The following is an 18,691-nucleotide window of genomic DNA, read 5'->3' as shown; positions in this document are numbered from 1 at the left end:
TCTACTCTGGAACACTCTCTACTCTGGAACACTCTCTACTCTGGAACACTCTCTTCTCTGGAATACTCTCTACTCTGGAACACTCTCTACTCTGGAACACTCTCTACTCTGGAACACTGTCTACTCTGGAACACTCTCCACTCTGGAGCACTCTCTACTCTGGAACACTCTCTACTCTGGAACACTCTCTACCATGGAACACTCTCTACACTGGAACACTCTCTACCCTGGAACACTCTCTACTCTGGAACACTCTCTACCATGGAACACTCTCTACTCTGGAACACTCTCTACTCTGGAACACTCTCTACTCTGGAACACTCTCTGCTCTGGAACACTCTCTACCATGGAACACTCTCTCACTCTGGAACACTCTCTACTCTGGGACACTCTCTACTCTGGAACACTCTCTACTTTGGAACACTGTCTACTCTGGAACACTCTCTACTCAGAAACACTCTCTACTCTGGAACACTCTCTACTCTGGAACACTCTCTACCATGGAACACTCTCTACTCTGGAACACTCTCTACCATGGAACATTTTCTACTCTGGAACACTCTCTACTCTGGAAAACTCTCTACTCTGGAACACTCTCTACCATGGAACACTCTCTACACTGGAACACTCTCTACCCTGGAACACTCTCTACCATGGAACACTCTCTACTCTGGAACACTCTCTACTCTGGAACACTGTCTACTCTGGAACACTGTCTACTCAGAAACACTCTCTACTCTGGAACACTCTCTACTCTGGAACACTCTCTACCATGGACCACTCTCTACTCTGGAACACTCTCTACCATGGAACACTTTCTACTCTGGAACACTCTCTGCTCTGGAACACTCTCTACTCTGGAACACTCTCTACCATGGAACACTCTCTACTCTGGAACACTCTCTACTCAGGAACACTCTCTACTCTGGAACACTCTCTAATCTGGAACACTCTCTACTCTGGAACACTCTCTACTCTGGAACACTCTCTACTCTGGAATACTCTCTACTCTGGAACACTCTCTACTCTGGAACACTGTCTACTCTGGCACACTCTCCACTCTGGAACACTCTCTATTCTGGAACACTCTCTACTCTGGAACACTCTCTACTCTGGAACATTCTCTACCATGGAACACTCTCTACACTGGAACACTCTCTACTCTGGAACACCCTCTACTCTGGAACACTCTCTACTCTGGAACACTCTCTACCATGGAACACTCTCTACACTGGAACACTCTGTACCCTGGAACACTCTCTACTCTGGAACACTCTCTACCATGGAACACTCTCTACTCTGGAACACTCTCTACTCTGGAACACTCTCTACTCTGGAATACTCTCTACTCTGGAACACTCTCTACCATGGAACACTCTCTCACTCTGGAACACTCTCTACCCTGGAACACTCTCTACCCTGGAACACTCTCTACTCTGGAACACTCTCTACCATGGAACACTCTCTACTCTGGAACACTCTCTACTCTGGAACACTCTCTACTCTGGAATACTCTCTACTCTGGAACACTCTCTACCATGGAACACTCTCTCACTCTGGAACACTCTCTACCCTGGAACACTCTCTACCATGGAACACTCTCTACTCTGGAACACTCTCTACCATGGAACACTCTCTACTCTGGAACACTCTCTACTCAGGAACACTCTCTACTCTGGAACACTCTCTAATCTGGAACACTCTCTACTCTGGAACACTCTCTACTCTGGAACACTCTCTACTCTGGAACACTCTCTACTCTGGAACACTCTCTACTCTGGAACACTCTCTACCATGGAACACTCTCTACACTGGAACACTCTCTACCCTGGAACACTCTCTAATCTGGAACACTCTCTACTCTGGAACACTCTCTACTCTGGAACACTCTCTACTCTGGAACACTCTCTACCATGTAACACTCTCTACTCTGGAACACTCTCTACCCTGGAACACTCTCTACTCTGGAACACTCTCTACTCTGGAACACTCTCTACTCAGTAACACTCTCTACTCTGGAACACTCTCTACTCTGGAACACTCTCTACTCTGGAACACTCTCTACCATGGAACACTCTCTACCATGGAACACTCTCTACCCTGGAACACTCTCTACCCTGGAACACTCTCTACTCTGGAACACTCTCTACTCTAGAACACATACATCTACAGTGTATTGCCAAAAACCACTCAAACAACTTCAATATACTCTGACCTGTCCAATGATCCAAAATGATTAATGAATCCCACAGTACACCAACTCTCTCTCTCTCTCTCTCTCTCGCTCTCTCTCTCTCTCTCTCTCTCTCTCTCTCTCTCTCTCACACACACAAAAAAACAATTTTTTTTACATCAAATCCCTATTATCAAAACAGCATCGTGCTTTTAAAACTCACATCACTGTGATTGATCCATTAGAAGAAAGAAGTTCAACAGGTTGAAACAGTGAAAAACATGGTTGTTGTGGATGTTGTATATTATGTATACACATAGGCTATATATGAGACCAAGCCCGAAAAAAACTAATGATAAAATAATGATTGAACCATTATCCAATACATAGCCTACTGTATACTACACACGGCAGAAAAACATTAAAAACAGAAAAAGGATTGAAGATGTCTTCGGTACATAATTGGTCTAGCCTTGACTCCACAATTAAACACATTCTAGTAATGGCCTTTGAGTGATGACTGTATTATTATACATACTGGATGGACTGGTTACCTTATGTTACACTCCACACTTCCTATCCATGAGTCTGGGAGAGAACGTATAGGCCTAGGTGATGCTGTTGGTTCATTGATTGTGCAGGGCAGCTTACAGAGTTAGCCTTCCGGTTTACAGAATTAGATTTTAATATAGGCTAGTAATAGGAAGAAAACAAATATGTTCATAATTAATAGGATGACATATTACTTTTAGCTACAGAATATCTCACCATCATGCGTTTCCATCTCCTCCCCTCTATCCTTCATTCATTTTTCGAGCGCGCAGAGAGAAGGGCTGTCAACAGTTTAGTGAAATATGTTTCCTTGTGAAAACATGTTACTATTTTTGATCCAAAACAGATTCCACCTGGTTTCCCAAATGAAGCACTGGGTAGCTGCAGGAACAGGGTTGGAGAGCCCATGGCATACAGAGTTTGGGCGGAATATCACATTTTAGTCATTTAGCAGACGCTCTTATCCAGAGCGACTTACAGTTAGTGAATACATCTTTTTTTTTATACTGGCCCCCCGTGGGAATCGAACCCACAACCCTGGCGTTGCAAACGCCATGCTCTATCAACTGAGCTACATCCCTGCCGGCCATTCCCTCCCCTACCCTGGACAAATTGTGCGCCACCCATGAGTCTCCCGGTCGCGGCCTGCTGCGACAGAGACTGGATTCGAACCAGGATCTCTAGTGGCACAGTTAGCACTGCAATGCAGTGCCTTAGACCACTGCGCCACTCAGGAGCTCAGACGCTGCATGCTCCTCAAACAGTGATGGGGTTTTGGAGTGAAATAACCAGAGTATACACAGCATATGATTGAAAAACTAAAAACGAACAGGCAGGAAAGCAGCCTCCATTCACTAGTCGAGCTGTTCCCCTGACCCTGTTCATGCCCATTTGATAATCGGACATTATAAATCGAAACCAATTGTAAAATATTAAGGCCAGGCACCACAGGCAAAACATTGTGATTTTGCTTCCATCTGTCAATGTTCCGATTTTGGGATATTTCGGAACTATAACTTCCATACTTTCATAAAATGTCCAATTACATCGGCAATAATGTATATAAATACTTGATTTGTATCATTTTATCCCAACTCCGTCAACTACACCTAGCATAAATGTCGTTTTTGTTAGCATCTTTCATGTAGAACTTCAACCGCTATTTTTCAAACTCTCCATGTTGAATCATATATAATTCAACCGCTATTTTTCAAACTCTCCATGTTGAATCTTATATAATTCAACAGCTATTTTTCAAACTCTCCATGTTGAATCATATATAATTCAACAGCTTGTTCAACTAGTCCATACATGGCTATATCCTTTGTGACGTTGTGCTGAAAGAAACTGTGATACTGACTAAGCTAATTAGAATATGCAGATATAGACCCAGACATAGCAGAGTTGCTGAAGGAGGATGAGGATGCCGTCATAGACATTCATGGATCCTTTGATGGTTCTTGGCACAAGAGAGGATTCACTTCCAACTACGGGATAGGTGTGTACATTGGTGCTGGTACCAGCGAGCCCTAGAAAATGGTGAAGATCCACCCAGTCACAAAAAACATGGAGGCCATACATTCTTTAATTGAGAGGATGCACAGAAAATGGTACCTGTATATCAAAGGATGTCAAATGATAACGTCCTCAAAAGAATGTAGCACGGAGGAACCCAGAATGCAAATGAATGTCTGAACTCTAATATGGTCGCGACGCCCCAAAACTGTCTTCTTGGGCAAAAGCCTCATTGCCAGTATGGCAGTAGCCACGTTCAATGAGGGAGCCACTGCTATATCAGATGGGATGGACTAATTGTGTATTGGCAGCACTTTGGTGACACTGGAAGCAATCAGAGAGGAGTTGTGAGAGCTGATGCTGCTTCAATGGAGTGTGACAAGGGGAGGCGCAGGTCACATGACACAGTCAAGAAAGTAAAGCAGCACCAGCAACAACTCAAAGAGGGCCGTACATATGGGGCAGGCATAGCTGATTACTGTTCTGCACATTTCAACAGCCATACAAAAGCCTTGGATGTGACAAATTGAGCAAAGTGATATGAGAATTTGCCCAAAACTGAATATTTGCCCTACAGACCAGTATTCAAAGCATATGCTCTATTGCTTGAAACAAATGTATTAAACGTGCTGATGTATTTGTAAAAGGTATATTTGATGTTTATTTGTCAGTTTAGAAGTGATATATGAAAAAGAGATTAATTTAATGTGACGTAAATGGTAATATTTATGGAAAGTACATTTTAATTGTAGTCTGTGGTGTTTGGCATTACAGTTGTTCTCAATTGCTAAAACACAATTTCTGAAACCTTGCTCCATTTCCTGAAAACATTAAACGCAAAACCTCATCTTCAAGCACTATTTACAAAACCTCTGACTCCTCTTGCAAAATGAAACATTCGCCCTCAAAACAGTTTTTACCTGTGTTCAAAATCAAACACTGCTCTCAAATCATAAACAAAGTGATCAAAATGATATACACTCTCAAGCAGTCAGTAAACAACACACCGAAAAATAGAAAACACATTGTTCAAAACATACAGTTCTCTGGGAGAAGTAAATTTTTAATCTCAAAACAAATTTCATGTTTTTCCATCATTGTCTCTTCCTTTTCGTCCTCCTCTTCCTCTTTCTTGCCCTCCTCCTCCTCTTCCTCCTCGTCGCCCACCTCGCATACGCACTCGTCCTCGTCCTCTCACATTGTTTCTTCTATCCATTCTCAGACTTTCTCCTTCCCACCTTCAACAACCTGTTTGCTCTCTGAACTGCCTTATATTGGTTGTGTCGCATCATTTGAAACAGGTTAAATCCATTTTGAGTGTTTGTGTTAAATCAATGACATGTGTTCTCTATTTGTATTTGATTGTTGCCACTTGTGTTTACCAGTATGGATGACATGTGCATTAGAGTGCAGAATGTGTTTTGAGAATGAGAATGTGTTTAGAGTTTTGCTGAAAAGTCTAAGTGAGATCTGCATATTGTGTTTTACCATGTGAGATGGTTTAAGGTATTGACAACAGACTGCATAATTAGCTAAATGAGTCCAGGCAACTGAGAACTTTGTTCAGCCAATGGGTTTTAGTGTTTTAGCAATTTGGCCTTTTATAAACGCATTTCATGCAATTCCACGTCATTTTACTTGACTGGAGACTCTGGCATAATCTTTATTAATGCTGTGTTCAAAACAACTGGAAACTCTGAGCTGGGAAATCTCAGACTTCCGAGTTTAATGAGTTCAAGACAACTGGGAAATGGGGAAAAAACGAGCTCCGACTGGAAACATTTTGTTTTAAACGGTCATCCAACTCGAAATTCTGGCCTCTTTCTAGAGCTCCGACTGGAAACATTTATTTTAAACGGTCATCCAACTGGGAATTCTGGCCTCTTTCTAGAGCTCCGACTGGAAACATTTGTTTTAAACGGTCATCCTACTGGGAATTCTGGCCTCTTTCTAGAGCTCCGACTTTCCTGATTTGAAGACCACTGATGTCATGATTCTACCTCATTTCTTCCCGAGTTCCCATTTGTCTTGAAAGCGCAATACCGCACAAATGATCGAAATGACAGGCTATTTTTGACACTGAAAAACTGAGAATCTGAGATCAATGAAAACAAACTTGAATCCATCAATAGCCTATGCCTGGGTGTGTCTAGACATATTGTAGGCTACAATATGAGGAGGAAATTATAGTCCTAAAAATGTTTTAAAGTTTCACTGACAGATTTGCCACGCGTTCCCGACAGTATGCCTTGTTATTGTGCTACACTCCATTTACATTTTAGTCATTTAGCAGATGCTCTTATCCAGAGCGACTTACAGTTAGTGAGTGCATACATTTTCATACTGGCCCCCCGTGGGAATCGAACCCAAAACCCTGGCATTCCAAATGCCATGCTCTACCAACTGAGCTACACGGGGCCTAGGTTATTTTTAAAATAAGCTATTTATCCTCTGTGACTACATTTTAGGCTTTCTCATGGTGTAGTAGGCTATTCTGAATTATTTCATTTATTTCTGAACAGACAGCAGTAATTCTATAACTTTGTAAAATGTATTTGAATTGATCAGGCGTGCTGCAGCTCCTCCAGAACCCTTGGCGCGGCTCTATAAATGATGTGCAATGCTGGAGAGATGAGAGTTGGACGCTCATGTCTGTCAGAGCAGAGAGAGTTCTGGGAGAGATTATTAGAATTTTTACATTGCTAAAAGTGACAATTATCTTTCATGCCAGGAGAGGTACCGGATCCGGCCAAATAGGTTCCTGAACAAAACAGTCCAAAACGGAGAGGTGCCGGATCCTGTTCCCGGCAGGATCCGGATCAAATTAAGCACTGATAATACACTATAACCATCATATCAAAGTAAACTTGGAGTCACGCGATATGTTGCGTGGTCCTCCCACTACGACTCGGGAAAGCATGCAGTTTTAGGCTACAGATGAAATAAGTTATGATGAACTTCACAGGTTGGTGAAAGTGCAAGGTGACGAGCTTGATGCTTCTTTCCAATAAATATTAAGGGTCTTATTCAGCTAACATGATGATCGATGCTTAGCTGCCATTTGTGAAATACAAATAATATCGATATAGCCATACCCACACTGTATCTGTGAGTTGTTGGCATGTGTCATGGCCAGAGTGGGCACAATTTGCTATATAATGCAACAGCTTTAGTGACAAAACCATCAGTAGAGTTGAAGATGCGATGGAAACCCATTTAACTTGTGTTTTTCATGTGGTACATGGGAATTTAACCACAAAAGTAATTACGTTATCATGTACAGTCTTTTATCCACAAAAAATCTGTTTGAGGGAAAATGCGCATATTGTTTTATGCAGATTTTAGAATATTCGCATGGAAACCTTTCGAATATTGGTTGAAAACCTATCTATTGACCAGATACTCCATTGGCCGCTCTAACAATGAAAATAATTGTCTTCAAATGTTAAAGGCAGTCGAGAGGAAGCAAGATCAACAGGACCGAAAACCAGATTTTTTTTTTTTCAAGGAACAGCAACAGAACCGGGAACGAAAGTGATCGATACTGTTCCAGAACAGAACTATTATTTTAAAAACAACTGGTTAAAAAGTGTTATTTTACGAGTCACACAAAAAAACGCTATAAAGTGCTTATGCAAAGCCCTCACTCTGTCACTCCAACTTATTCCAGTGTCTGCCTGCCAGCTGAAAGTCTTTACCAGTGGGTGTGTTTAGGCTACCTGCCTGCCAGCTGAAAGTCTTTACCAGTGGGTGTGTTTAGGCTCCCTGCCTGCCAGCTGGAAGTCTTTACCAGTGGGTGTGTTTAGGCTACCTGCCAGCCAGCTGAAAGTCTTTACCAGTGGGTGTGTTTAGGCTCCCTGCCTGCCAGCTGAAAGTCTTTACCAGTGGGTGTGTTTAGGCTCCCTGCCTGCCAGCTGAAAGTCTTTACCAGTGGGTGTGTTTAGGCTCCCTGCCTGCCAGCTGAAAGTCTTTACCAGTGGGTGTGTTTAGGCTCCCTGCCTGCCAGCTGGAAGTCTTTACCAGTGGGTGTGTTTAGGCTCCCTGCCTGCCAGCTGGAAGTCTTTACCAGTGGGTGTGTTTAGGCTTCCTGCCTGCCAGCTGAAAGTCTTTACCAGTGGGTGTGTTTAGGCTACCTGCCTGCCAGCTGAAAGTCTTTACCAGTGGGTGTGTTTAGGCTCCCTGCCCCTCCCCTCTCTGAAGCAGAGGCTACTGTACTGACGTTACAAGCTTCATTCAGAAGATAGATGGTTTATTTGCTAGAGAAGAAAATGGTGGTGTCGGGAAGAGTGGGGTGTGCCGGACACAACAAAAGTTTCAGATTGTACAGGCTTCTTTTCACTCTGTCAATTAGGTTAGTGTTGTGGAGTAACTAGAATGTTGTTGATCCATCCTCAGTTTTCTCTTATCACAGCCATTCAACTCTAACTGTTTTATAGTCACCATTGGCCTCATGGTGAAATCCCTGAGTGGTTTCCTTCCTCACCGGCAACTGAGTTAAGAAGGACGCCTGTATCTTTGTAGTGACACACCATCCAAAGTGTAATTAATAACTTCACCATGCTCAAAGGAATATTCAGTGTTTGCTTTTTATTTTATTTTTACCCATCTACCAATATGTGCCCTTCTTTGCGAGGCATTGGAAAACCTCCATGGTCTTTGTGGTTGAATTTGTGTTTGAAATTCAGTGCTTGACTGAGGGACCTTACAGATAATTGTTTGTGTGTGGTACAGAGATGAGGTTGTCATTCAAAAATCCTGTTAAACACTATTATTGCACACAGGTGAGTCCATGCAACTTATTATGTGTCTTGTTAAGCACATTTTTACTCCTGAACTTATTTAGGCTTGCCATAACAAAGGGGTTGAATACTTGTTGACTCAAGACATTTCAGCTTTTCATTTTTAATTAATTTCTAAAAACATTATTCCACTTTGACGTTATGGAGTATTGTGTGTAGGCCAGTGACACACAATCTCAATTTAATCAATTTTTAATTCAGGCTGTAAAACAACAAAATGTGGAAAAATTCAAGGGGTGTGACTTTCTGAAGGCACTGCATTATAGACCGTTCAGACTTCAGTAGGGGACGTTGTTGGGCATCTCCTTTAGCATACGCATCAGATTCATCTACTGGGTTGTTATCAATCTAAATAAATACCATTTAAAAATATATATATATTGCTTGATTGAATGCAGTCATGTCTTAAGAATATTTTGTTACTTATTTTGAATAGTTGTATATTTAGAAGTACATAAACAGAATGTAAGGATATGTTTTATATTATAACCAATCAGCTTTCAGGATTAGACGTTATATAATATTCTACAAAGGCCTACTGAAACATGTAGCATATTTTCGTTTCCCATACAATAAAAACATGACAATGTAATACATTTGATAAAAAGTATTTATAGATGTGATTAGTAATAGAGTTATTGTAAGTAATACAGTCCAGTAACAGCTTCTTTTTACAAAGTAAAACGTAAAAGAGAATTATATCAACCTGCAAGGCTCACGGTCATATTATTTGCTGTAAACATGAGGGCCAAAGCTTGATAAATAGTGCAGAAACAATTGTAAAGGATGAATTACATAAATAAATATCGGTGAAAAGATATCCATGAAAAGATATGAAAACAAGAGTCATTTATTGATTGAATGGGACCCTGTATTGTGGCCTTACCAGTGTTTTAACTCATGAATCAATCTCATAATGCTTCAGTTCGGCTGGCGCTGAACTCTGCTAGCCTAACCCAACGAGTGTTCTGGAATACTCCCTTAAAAAGACGTTAAAAGACCTTCGCTTGAAAATCGTGAAAAAAGAGGCAGTAGTCCTATTTGTCCTTTTTGAGATGCCGTAGCCCGTATACACTCAAAATCGTCTGAATTAATTAAGATAACTCAAGCAATCTTGGCAAAATGGGTAAAATTGCAGGACATTTGCTTTAAAACTGCAATAATTCTCTCTGCCCCATGGCAAAATATGTAGAATTGCATGAAATTGGTTATAAAATGGCTACATTTTCTCTCCACCCCAATGCAAAATGTGTATAACTGCAGAATACTTGCTTTAAAACTGCAATATTTTCTCTACACCACATGGCAAAATGCGTAAAAATAATTAGACCACCCACAATTCTTCATCATCATTACACCATTGTTCTAAATTAAATTCACCCTCTTCACCCTCCTCATCGTTCAGTTCATTCAAATGTAATTGTAAAGTAACGTGCACCATTATCCGTTTCCATCGCCCGTTCATCCATTGGCATCATTCAACCAGTGAGGAGAGAGACACGTTATCACCTGGGTACCAACGTCTTACAGCACATTTGTCTTGGCCCCTTAAGTTAGTACTAGGTGTGGAAACATTGCTTTCACCTGTCCAGTTCTCTCATGTAGTTGAGATGAAGGAGAGGAGACAAGGAGAGGAGACAAGGAGAGGATACAAGGAGAGGAAGTCCATGTAGAATGTTGTTATGCCCCCCAGGAGTTGTTGATGTCCTGAGATGTCTGTCTGTTTAGTGCTGTATGCTTGATGTCCTCCTAATATTTATATATTTCTTAATTCCATTATTTTCCTTTTTAGATCTGTGTGTATTGTTGTGTATTGTTAGATATTACTGCACTGAGCTAGGAACACAAGCATTTTACTACACCCTCCATAGCATCTGCTAAATATGTGTATGTGACCAATAAAATAGATTTGCTGAACCCTTATTGGGAGGTGGTTAACTAGTCAGTATATTCCACTGATTCATATGGATACCAGTCCATACATTGGCTGTAAAAGTGGATAAAACCTGACAAGCGTATAACTGTAGCTATGTGGTCTTTACTTGGGTGTGTTTCAGCAGGGTGAGGTCAGAGAGATGCTTCCAAGTCAGTATTGTTCTGAACTCATAAATACCGTTACACAATCTGATGGGATGAATGTTCAACCCCATTTAAATAACCATAAAGTCTATATAGTTCCTTTAAGTTAAGACCTCACATATCTGTTCATGGCAAAGCAGTTCAATTAATGATATTAATTGATTCTTAAAGAATATAACTTATAAATCATGAGCCTCATCTTGAGGAGTCACCTGTGACAGTATTCATAGAGAGTAGGAGTACTGATCTGGGATCAGTTTAGCCTTTTAGATCAAAATGAAACAGATTAAATGGACAGGGGGGACCTGATCCTAGATCAGCACTCCTCCTCTGGGAAACTGCATGTATGAAACCGAACACATAGTCGTAGTCTAGTTACAGCAGTTGTTTACTGCCATCTAGTGGAAGATACCAATAAAACACTTTATTATCAGGGTGGGGAGACGGTTGAGCTGAAACTGAAAGTAAAGTTGTTATTTTGTACAGGATCCATTTTAAGACGACAGAACAGAAAACGCTATATGGAGAGAACTAAAAAATAAAGTGAGTATTTCTAAGTATTTCTGAACAATAATCTATTCTAATGGACAGAGTGAGAGAATGAATACCTGGAATGAGATATTACTAGTTAGTAGAACTGCTACTTGAGCTTAGTTGCTGACAGACAGCAGTTTTCAAAGTGTTATCACATGTTATCAGTCAAACGTCTGGTAAAGATGGTGGAGGAGCTTTTAAATGATAGGGTTTTATGTTTATCTCAGGGTTTCTCAATCCTTTTGTTCTTGCCCAGCATTTACACACCTGATTCAACTAATCATCAGATATTTGAAGACAGTTTAATATTTGAGGCATACGAATGAACATTCTCAAATTAAAACCTTTTGGATTTGTAGGCCTGTTTACAATTATTAAAGGCCTAGAGTAATTCACATTTTGGAGGGAAAAAAGCACAGATAAACCTGGTGGACATTTAATTTAATGACCAATGGAATGCTCTAAAACTCACCCGGGGAGCCGGCCAATGGAAAACTAATTTACCCAGTCACCGTTATAACTTTATTTCCTTATTTGAAATTGAAAGTGACTTTGTAGCCTACGCAGTTACAAAATGTCTGTTCAAACTGTGGCGCATATGGAACATTAGAACAGTGGTGGAAAAAGTAAAGATACCTTAATAGAAAATGACTCAAGTAAAAGTGAAAGCCACCCAGTAAAATACTACTTGAGTAAAAGTCTAAAAGTATTTGATTTTAAATATATTTAAGTATCAAAAGTAAATGTAATTGCTAAAATATACTTAAGTATAAAAGTAAAAGTAAAGTAGGAATAATTAAAATTAAAATGACTTATATTAAGCAAACCAGACGGCACCATTTTCTGGTTTTTTTCATTTACGGATAGCCAGGGTCACTTTCCAACACTCAGACATCATTTAAAAAAGCATTTGTGTTTAGTGAGTCTGCCAGATCAGAGGCAGTAGGGATGACCAGCGATGTTCTCTTAATAAGTGTGAATTGGACCATTTTCTGAATGTAACGAGTACTTTTGGGTGTCAGGGAAAATGTATGGAGTAAAAAGTACATCATTTTCTTTATGAATGTAGTGAAGTAAAAGTAAAAGTTGTTAAAAATATAAATAGTAATGTACAGATACTTTCATGTATTTTTACTTAAGTACTTTACACCACTGCATTAGAAGATGGATAAATGTGTTGATTTAGAAAGAAAGACGGGCAGATTCTGCTAGGTAGGCTACGAACTATTATAAAGTTAGGTCGTCATCACAGTAGGTTTGAGCTACAGTATGATGACTTACCAACCTGATGGTCTCCGTTGGAAATGTTGTGGAAAATGTTGTACACTCAGTGTATTAAAATATGTAACATAAACAACAAATGATATGCTCAGATACACAAAATACATCTGGTTTCAGATCTAGAAGATTCTCCTCTTCAATAGTAATATCATCAATTCTGACCAGTAACTTACCTAGGGTCAAAGGTCCCTGATTTATCACTAAAATGTATAGGATGATCCATAGAGATGTCACTCTTCATGGACAGATGACTTGGTACTGGAGAGACTGATCTCAGAGTTTGGTTGGAGATTCTGGAAAACATAATAAATGACCATGAAACTAAATTTTAAACTATATCAAAATTATATTTCAATAGATAAAATACATTACATAAAGCATTAAAATATATGCCATTACATAAATCAGCAAACATGCAGCTCTAGCAGGGCAGGAATTTGACGAACTGACTTGTTGGAAAGGTGGCATCCTATGACGGTGCCACGTTGAAAGTCACATATGCATCGTTTTTCAAAACATAGTGAACCTGGAGGCAAAAAGCGAACCCCACATTCTAACTAAATGTTGTTTATTAGCACTCAAATCTATCAATGGTATTTTCGGCACAATTTGGTGAAAGCCCCAAAGCATTCAGAAAGCCTCTGTTTCCCATCACTAGTGGACACCCCCATGAGTGTCTTTCAGAACCCCTCCTAAAACCACCTGTTTCGTTTTGGTTGTTGTTAGTGACTCTTTGTTAGTTCCTTCTTCTGTTTGAGAGACAATGTTTTATTTCTTGTTGAGGAACGTAACAATGTTCATGTGATTAAATTAAATCACCCGACTGTTTGGATATGTCTGTTAGTAAATGTTTTATTTCTAAGAGATCATGAGTAAAAGAGAACAATTGACATTCTAGAATGAGTTGTCACTGTGTTCACCACAACCAACATGCTACATCTCTGTTTAGGGGTCAGTGCTCTAAAATGAGTCTCTCTGGGGAGAGAGAGGAGGGGGGCCCTGCCTCTAAAATGAGTCTCTCTGGGGAGAGAGAGGAGGGGGGCCCTGCCTCTAAAATGCATCTCTCTGGGGAACATGACACCAACGCTAAGAGGTGAGATGACAATTTTATGAAGAATTTATTAATTTTATTTACAAAATAAATAGCTATCTTAAGATGAATGCACTTACTGTAAATCACTCTGGATTAGAGTATCTGCTAAATCAGGAGTTCCCAATCCGGGGTCAGCGGAGGTACTGCAGGGGTTCTGCAGCACCCTGAATGAACTCGTTGCAATGGAAGACATTTTATAAAATTTTCAGGACACAAACACTTTGCCTACTCTTCATTATTGCCTAATATAATGGAATGCATATTTCTTTAACCAATTCTGATGGTTGTTACAAGCGGAATTTTGACAATATTACCGTTATACCAACACACTCTTCACACCCGTTTAACAACTCTAAATAGCTTTGGCATCGTAGGCATCAGGGTCCCTTGTCAATAATGTTGCCTACAACTTTGCATACAATGTTCATTTTCATCGAACACATATTTCGCCCTAGATGCCTTCAATTGCCCAATTTATAGCCTTGGCCAATTTAGGATTATTTTTTTAACAACGTGATGTTGGCTCCAAAGGGATAACTTGAAATAACATGATGTAGGTAATTAAATAATCAAAAGAAAAACGTGTTTATTATACACTTAGAAAATAAGGTTCCTTATAGAACCAAAAAGGCTTCTATCACTTCCTTAATATATGGAACCACTAAAAGTTAGATATATTTTTGGGTTCAGTGAAGAAGAACCTCTAGAGTTCTGATCAACGAAAGGTGAATGTTTTGAGGATGTGAACCCAGCAGCCCTCCAGTGGTCAGATCAAGCCCGCCCGTTTTTTCCAGCGCCTGGCCGGTGATTCGAACCAGCCACCTTTCTGCCATAGGTCCAACTCCTGCCACAGCTCCAACTCGTAAACCTGAGTTTATCTTCAGAAATAAGCATGAGTTAATCTGCCAAACCGAAGACAAAATGCGATGCATTCATTTATACCCATAAGAGTAAAATGTCTTAATTCTCAGCACTTATACGACCAATTTTCTACTCTGAGATACTTTGTGGATATGGGCCCAGATCTCAAAATATTGTTATAAAATAACTTTGAATGTTTGTTTTACATATAAAAATAAATAAAATAATATTACTAAAGTAAGCCACTGTAAAGACTGAGTTTAGTTTATTGTGTGGCTCTGCTCATGTCCGCGTCCACGTACGGTTTGGCGCCAAGCATATTGTCCAGTTACGCGCTGAGTGGACTGAGGTGATGTTGGGGAACAACGACGGAGTTCGTTACAGTGTTGAGACGCCGAAGTTTATTGTTCAATTTGCTTTTTTGCGTAATGGTCAGTGACAGTATGAGTGTAGCCAGATCCTTTTCACTCGCTATTCTTGTTTAATTGTGTGGTTCACCGGATTCGTCATCATCCTCGAGGGACAGACGAACGACCTGCTAGTTAGCCAAGCTAGTCGGTACAGCAGCATCCTAGTTATCCTAGCTACCACTACATCATCACCGGCTGCCTGCATTTCTTGTGGACCGATGGAGCTCCCGGGTTGTTTCTTCCACCTGTTAAATATCATCTCCCGAGTGGCGCAGTGGTCTAAGGCACTGCATCGCAGTGCTAGCTGTGCCACTAGAGATCCTGGTTCGAATCCAGGCTCTGTCGTAGCCGGCCGTGACCGGGAGACCAATGGGGCGGCGCACAATTGGCCCAGCGTCGTCTAGGGTAGGGGAGGGAATGGCCGGCAGGGATGTAGCTTAGTTGGTAGAGCATGGCGTTTGCAACGCCAGGGTTGTGGGTTCGATTCCCACGGGGGTAAAAAAAATAAAAATAATGTAAGTCGCTCTGGATAAGAGCGTCTGCTAAATGACGTAAATGTAAATGTAAATGGAAATACCGTGTTGGGCTTCTCCCTCTCTCGTTGACAGATGCTGGCTACCTACCATCCCTCTGTCCGGTTCTCCTCTTCACTAGATGGACGGTAACTTTAGTGTTTAACCCCTCTGTGTCCAAGGACTGAACTTTTTGAATATTATTTTCGGGGCGCCTCAAGTTAAAATTTTTTCAACGTTTATTTCTGATAAAATTAGTTCATTGCATCCGCCATGGAGCCCAGTTTCATAATATTACCTTCTGTCCCTGGTTATGAAGTAATCGCGAAAAAACAGGCCTTATGCTCTGACATTTTTCACCCTACCAGCTCCTATTAGTTCTATTGAGCTCCGTGACACCGACTCGCCTTCAGAACGTTCTATTCCCAGTTCATTGTTCTGCGTCACAATGCCAGCTTCACTATTGTTATCAATGAGACCTGCCTGCGTTAACCCTGTAGGTTTACCTCAGGTAACTTATTATTAACAAGGTTACGGCTACTTGGTGAGCGTTAACCCAGTAGGTTTACCTCAGGTAACTTATTATTAACAAGGTTACGGCTACTTGGTGAGCGTTAACCCTGTAGGTTTACCTCAGGTAACTTATTATTAACAAGGTTACGGCTACTTGGTGAGCGTTAACCCTGTAGGTTTACCTCAGGTAACTTATTATTAACAAGGTTACGGCTACTTGGTGAGCGTTAACCCTGTAGGTTTACCTCAGGTAACTTATTATTAACAAGGTTACGGCTACTTGGTGAGCGTTAACCCTGTAGGTTTACCTCAGGTAACTTATTATTAGCAAGGTTACGGCTACTTGTTGAGCGCGTACGCTGTTCACCTGAGTACATGTTGTGGTCACCAATAGTGAGGTGAGACACAGTTTAAGAGGCGATGGCTGGCGCATAGCCATCAAACATTAAACATTTTCTGGTCATGGTTAACCATATTTGTTTTAAGAAAAAAGTGTACAATCTAAATAAAACACATGTCCCTGTCCTCTTTTTCAAAATGTGGGCGATTTAAACAGCCAGAAGACATTTTTTAATTAAGAAATAACCTTTTCTTTGAGGACTTTTCTTTGAGGACATTTTGAGGACTCAAATTGAGCGAATGCTGCGCAGGTTCACTGAGTTGCAAACCAAATGGGTATAATGGGGTGATTGTTGTCTAATCGGGTGGTCTAGCTAATGGATTTGTAGATCTGACGCAGTTGCTACCTCAGATTATGAGCCTAGCAAGTGTCATTAATGAATTATGTAGTACCCACATTCGGCCACAAGGAGGATCAAGAGTGCCATAAACCCATACAGTTTTTTGCCATATAAACCATAAACCTAACAATCAATCAAATGTATTTATAAACAGGGGTGCACATACCTTTTTCAGTGAGTTACTCAGGGTCAACAGCAGGCTTTGGGTCAAATTTCTCTGTGGTCTGCTTTGACAGGTGAATGTGCATCAGGGCTGAGAGACGAGCATGTGACAGACGAAATCTGTACTTGGTTTTTATTATGTTGAGATGTGAGAATCCCCTCTCACAAGCTGCACTGCTTAAAGGCAGTGTAAGAGACAGCTTAACCACTTTGTTGATGTTGGAGTAAGCATCTGGGTTACTTGTATTTACTATTTGGACCAAGTCATACACAGAAGAGGCTCCCAGGCGTTTTCCTGCCTGCTTTAAGCGCATCCATTCTGTCACAGTGGTATCTTTGTCAAGTTGCAAGGTGGCCTCATATTTCTTGAGAATGTTGCAAACTGTTGTGTTTCCAAAACTGTGTAGGTCTTGCATTTCCTGAGGCCATGTTGAAGGATCAAATACTAAGAAATGATCACATGACTTGAGGGAGTCATATCTGATTTCAAACTCTTCAATTAACCCCCTGAGTAAGTGTGTCTTGTCTCTGTCAGCATCAGCATTGGAAACAGTGTGTGCCCTGTGGCTTTCACCATCAAGCAGAAGTGTGAACTGTCCAATGGCCACCATGAGTTCATCCTTACATTCTCCAATGGTCAGCTTTTCCTTCTGAAACCTAATGGATGTGGTCTTCAAAATGTTGCAAATGTCAAGCATGTTTGACAGAAAGCACTGAAAATGCTCTGTGCAGAAATGCTGCAAGTCACTGTTATCGCTCATAACCAGTTGCATTTTAATGGCTGGCAATAGTCTTGATATTTTTAAGTGTTTCATGCCTCCATGCAGACCATCTGATATTATGAAACTTACCCAGTTTCACAAAGGAGATCCCATTTTCTTCACATAGCTTATTCAGTGCAGCAGTTTTTTTTGCTCCACCTTTTTGTAAATAAAATTGCAGCAGCTTGACCACAGAGCGATTAAATGTCTCACAGTAAGGAACGTTGCGATCAGCTGATTTCGCGCAATTCTCCAGTGAGTGTGCGGTGCACAGAATGTGCACAAGGGAGTCTCCAACCGCAGCAAGTTGCCGGAGTTTTGGCACAACGCCGTTGTAGATACCTACGTTAACAGCAGCCCCGTCTGTGCACACAGCGACCAACTTTGTTGTCCAGTCATCCTAGCCTCTGTTCTGGAAAAGTCTCACAAGTCCGTCTGTTATGGCCTGCTCGGTTCAGTCAGCACCCAATTCAATCAGTCCAATAAAGTCCGAAGTAAACTCTCCGTTGCTGGACACAGACACAATGTAAACGATTTCCTGCTCAGTTTTTGTGATGTCCTCAGATCCATCAAAAAGCAACCCCCAAAATTCAGCAGACTGCAACTTGGCTCGTTACTCCCCGCTGATGGTGTGAGCGATGCTCTGCATGATCCGTGTGCCCCCTTCACGTGAATGATATGCACCTCCGACATTTACTCCTATCCG

General features: G+C 40.9%; 2 protein-coding genes across 2 annotated transcripts in view; one reads left to right on the top strand and one right to left on the bottom strand.

Annotated features, from left to right (window-relative positions):
- The window catches only part of LOC311142242 (NLR family CARD domain-containing protein 3-like), a 66,514-nt gene extending 53,260 nt beyond the window's left edge, over positions 1-13,254 (bottom strand). The window contains exon 1 of the mRNA XM_084177856.1: positions 13,107-13,254. Coding sequence (XP_084033982.1) covers positions 13,107-13,237 — 131 coding nt within the window. The 5' untranslated portion in view covers positions 13,238-13,254. The remainder of the gene's footprint in view (positions 1-13,106) is intronic.
- The window catches only part of LOC311141354 (NLR family CARD domain-containing protein 3-like), a 171,349-nt gene that overhangs the window by 118,677 nt on the left and 33,981 nt on the right, over positions 1-18,691 (top strand). The gene's annotated exons all lie outside the window — the stretch shown is intronic.

This window comes from Coregonus lavaretus (genome assembly GCF_964263955.1).
Source record: "Coregonus lavaretus genome assembly, chromosome: 2".
Taxonomy (NCBI): domain Eukaryota; kingdom Metazoa; phylum Chordata; class Actinopteri; order Salmoniformes; family Salmonidae; genus Coregonus; species Coregonus lavaretus.
Note: the sequence above shows the minus strand (reverse complement) of the source record. Positions and strands in the feature narration are given on the sequence as shown.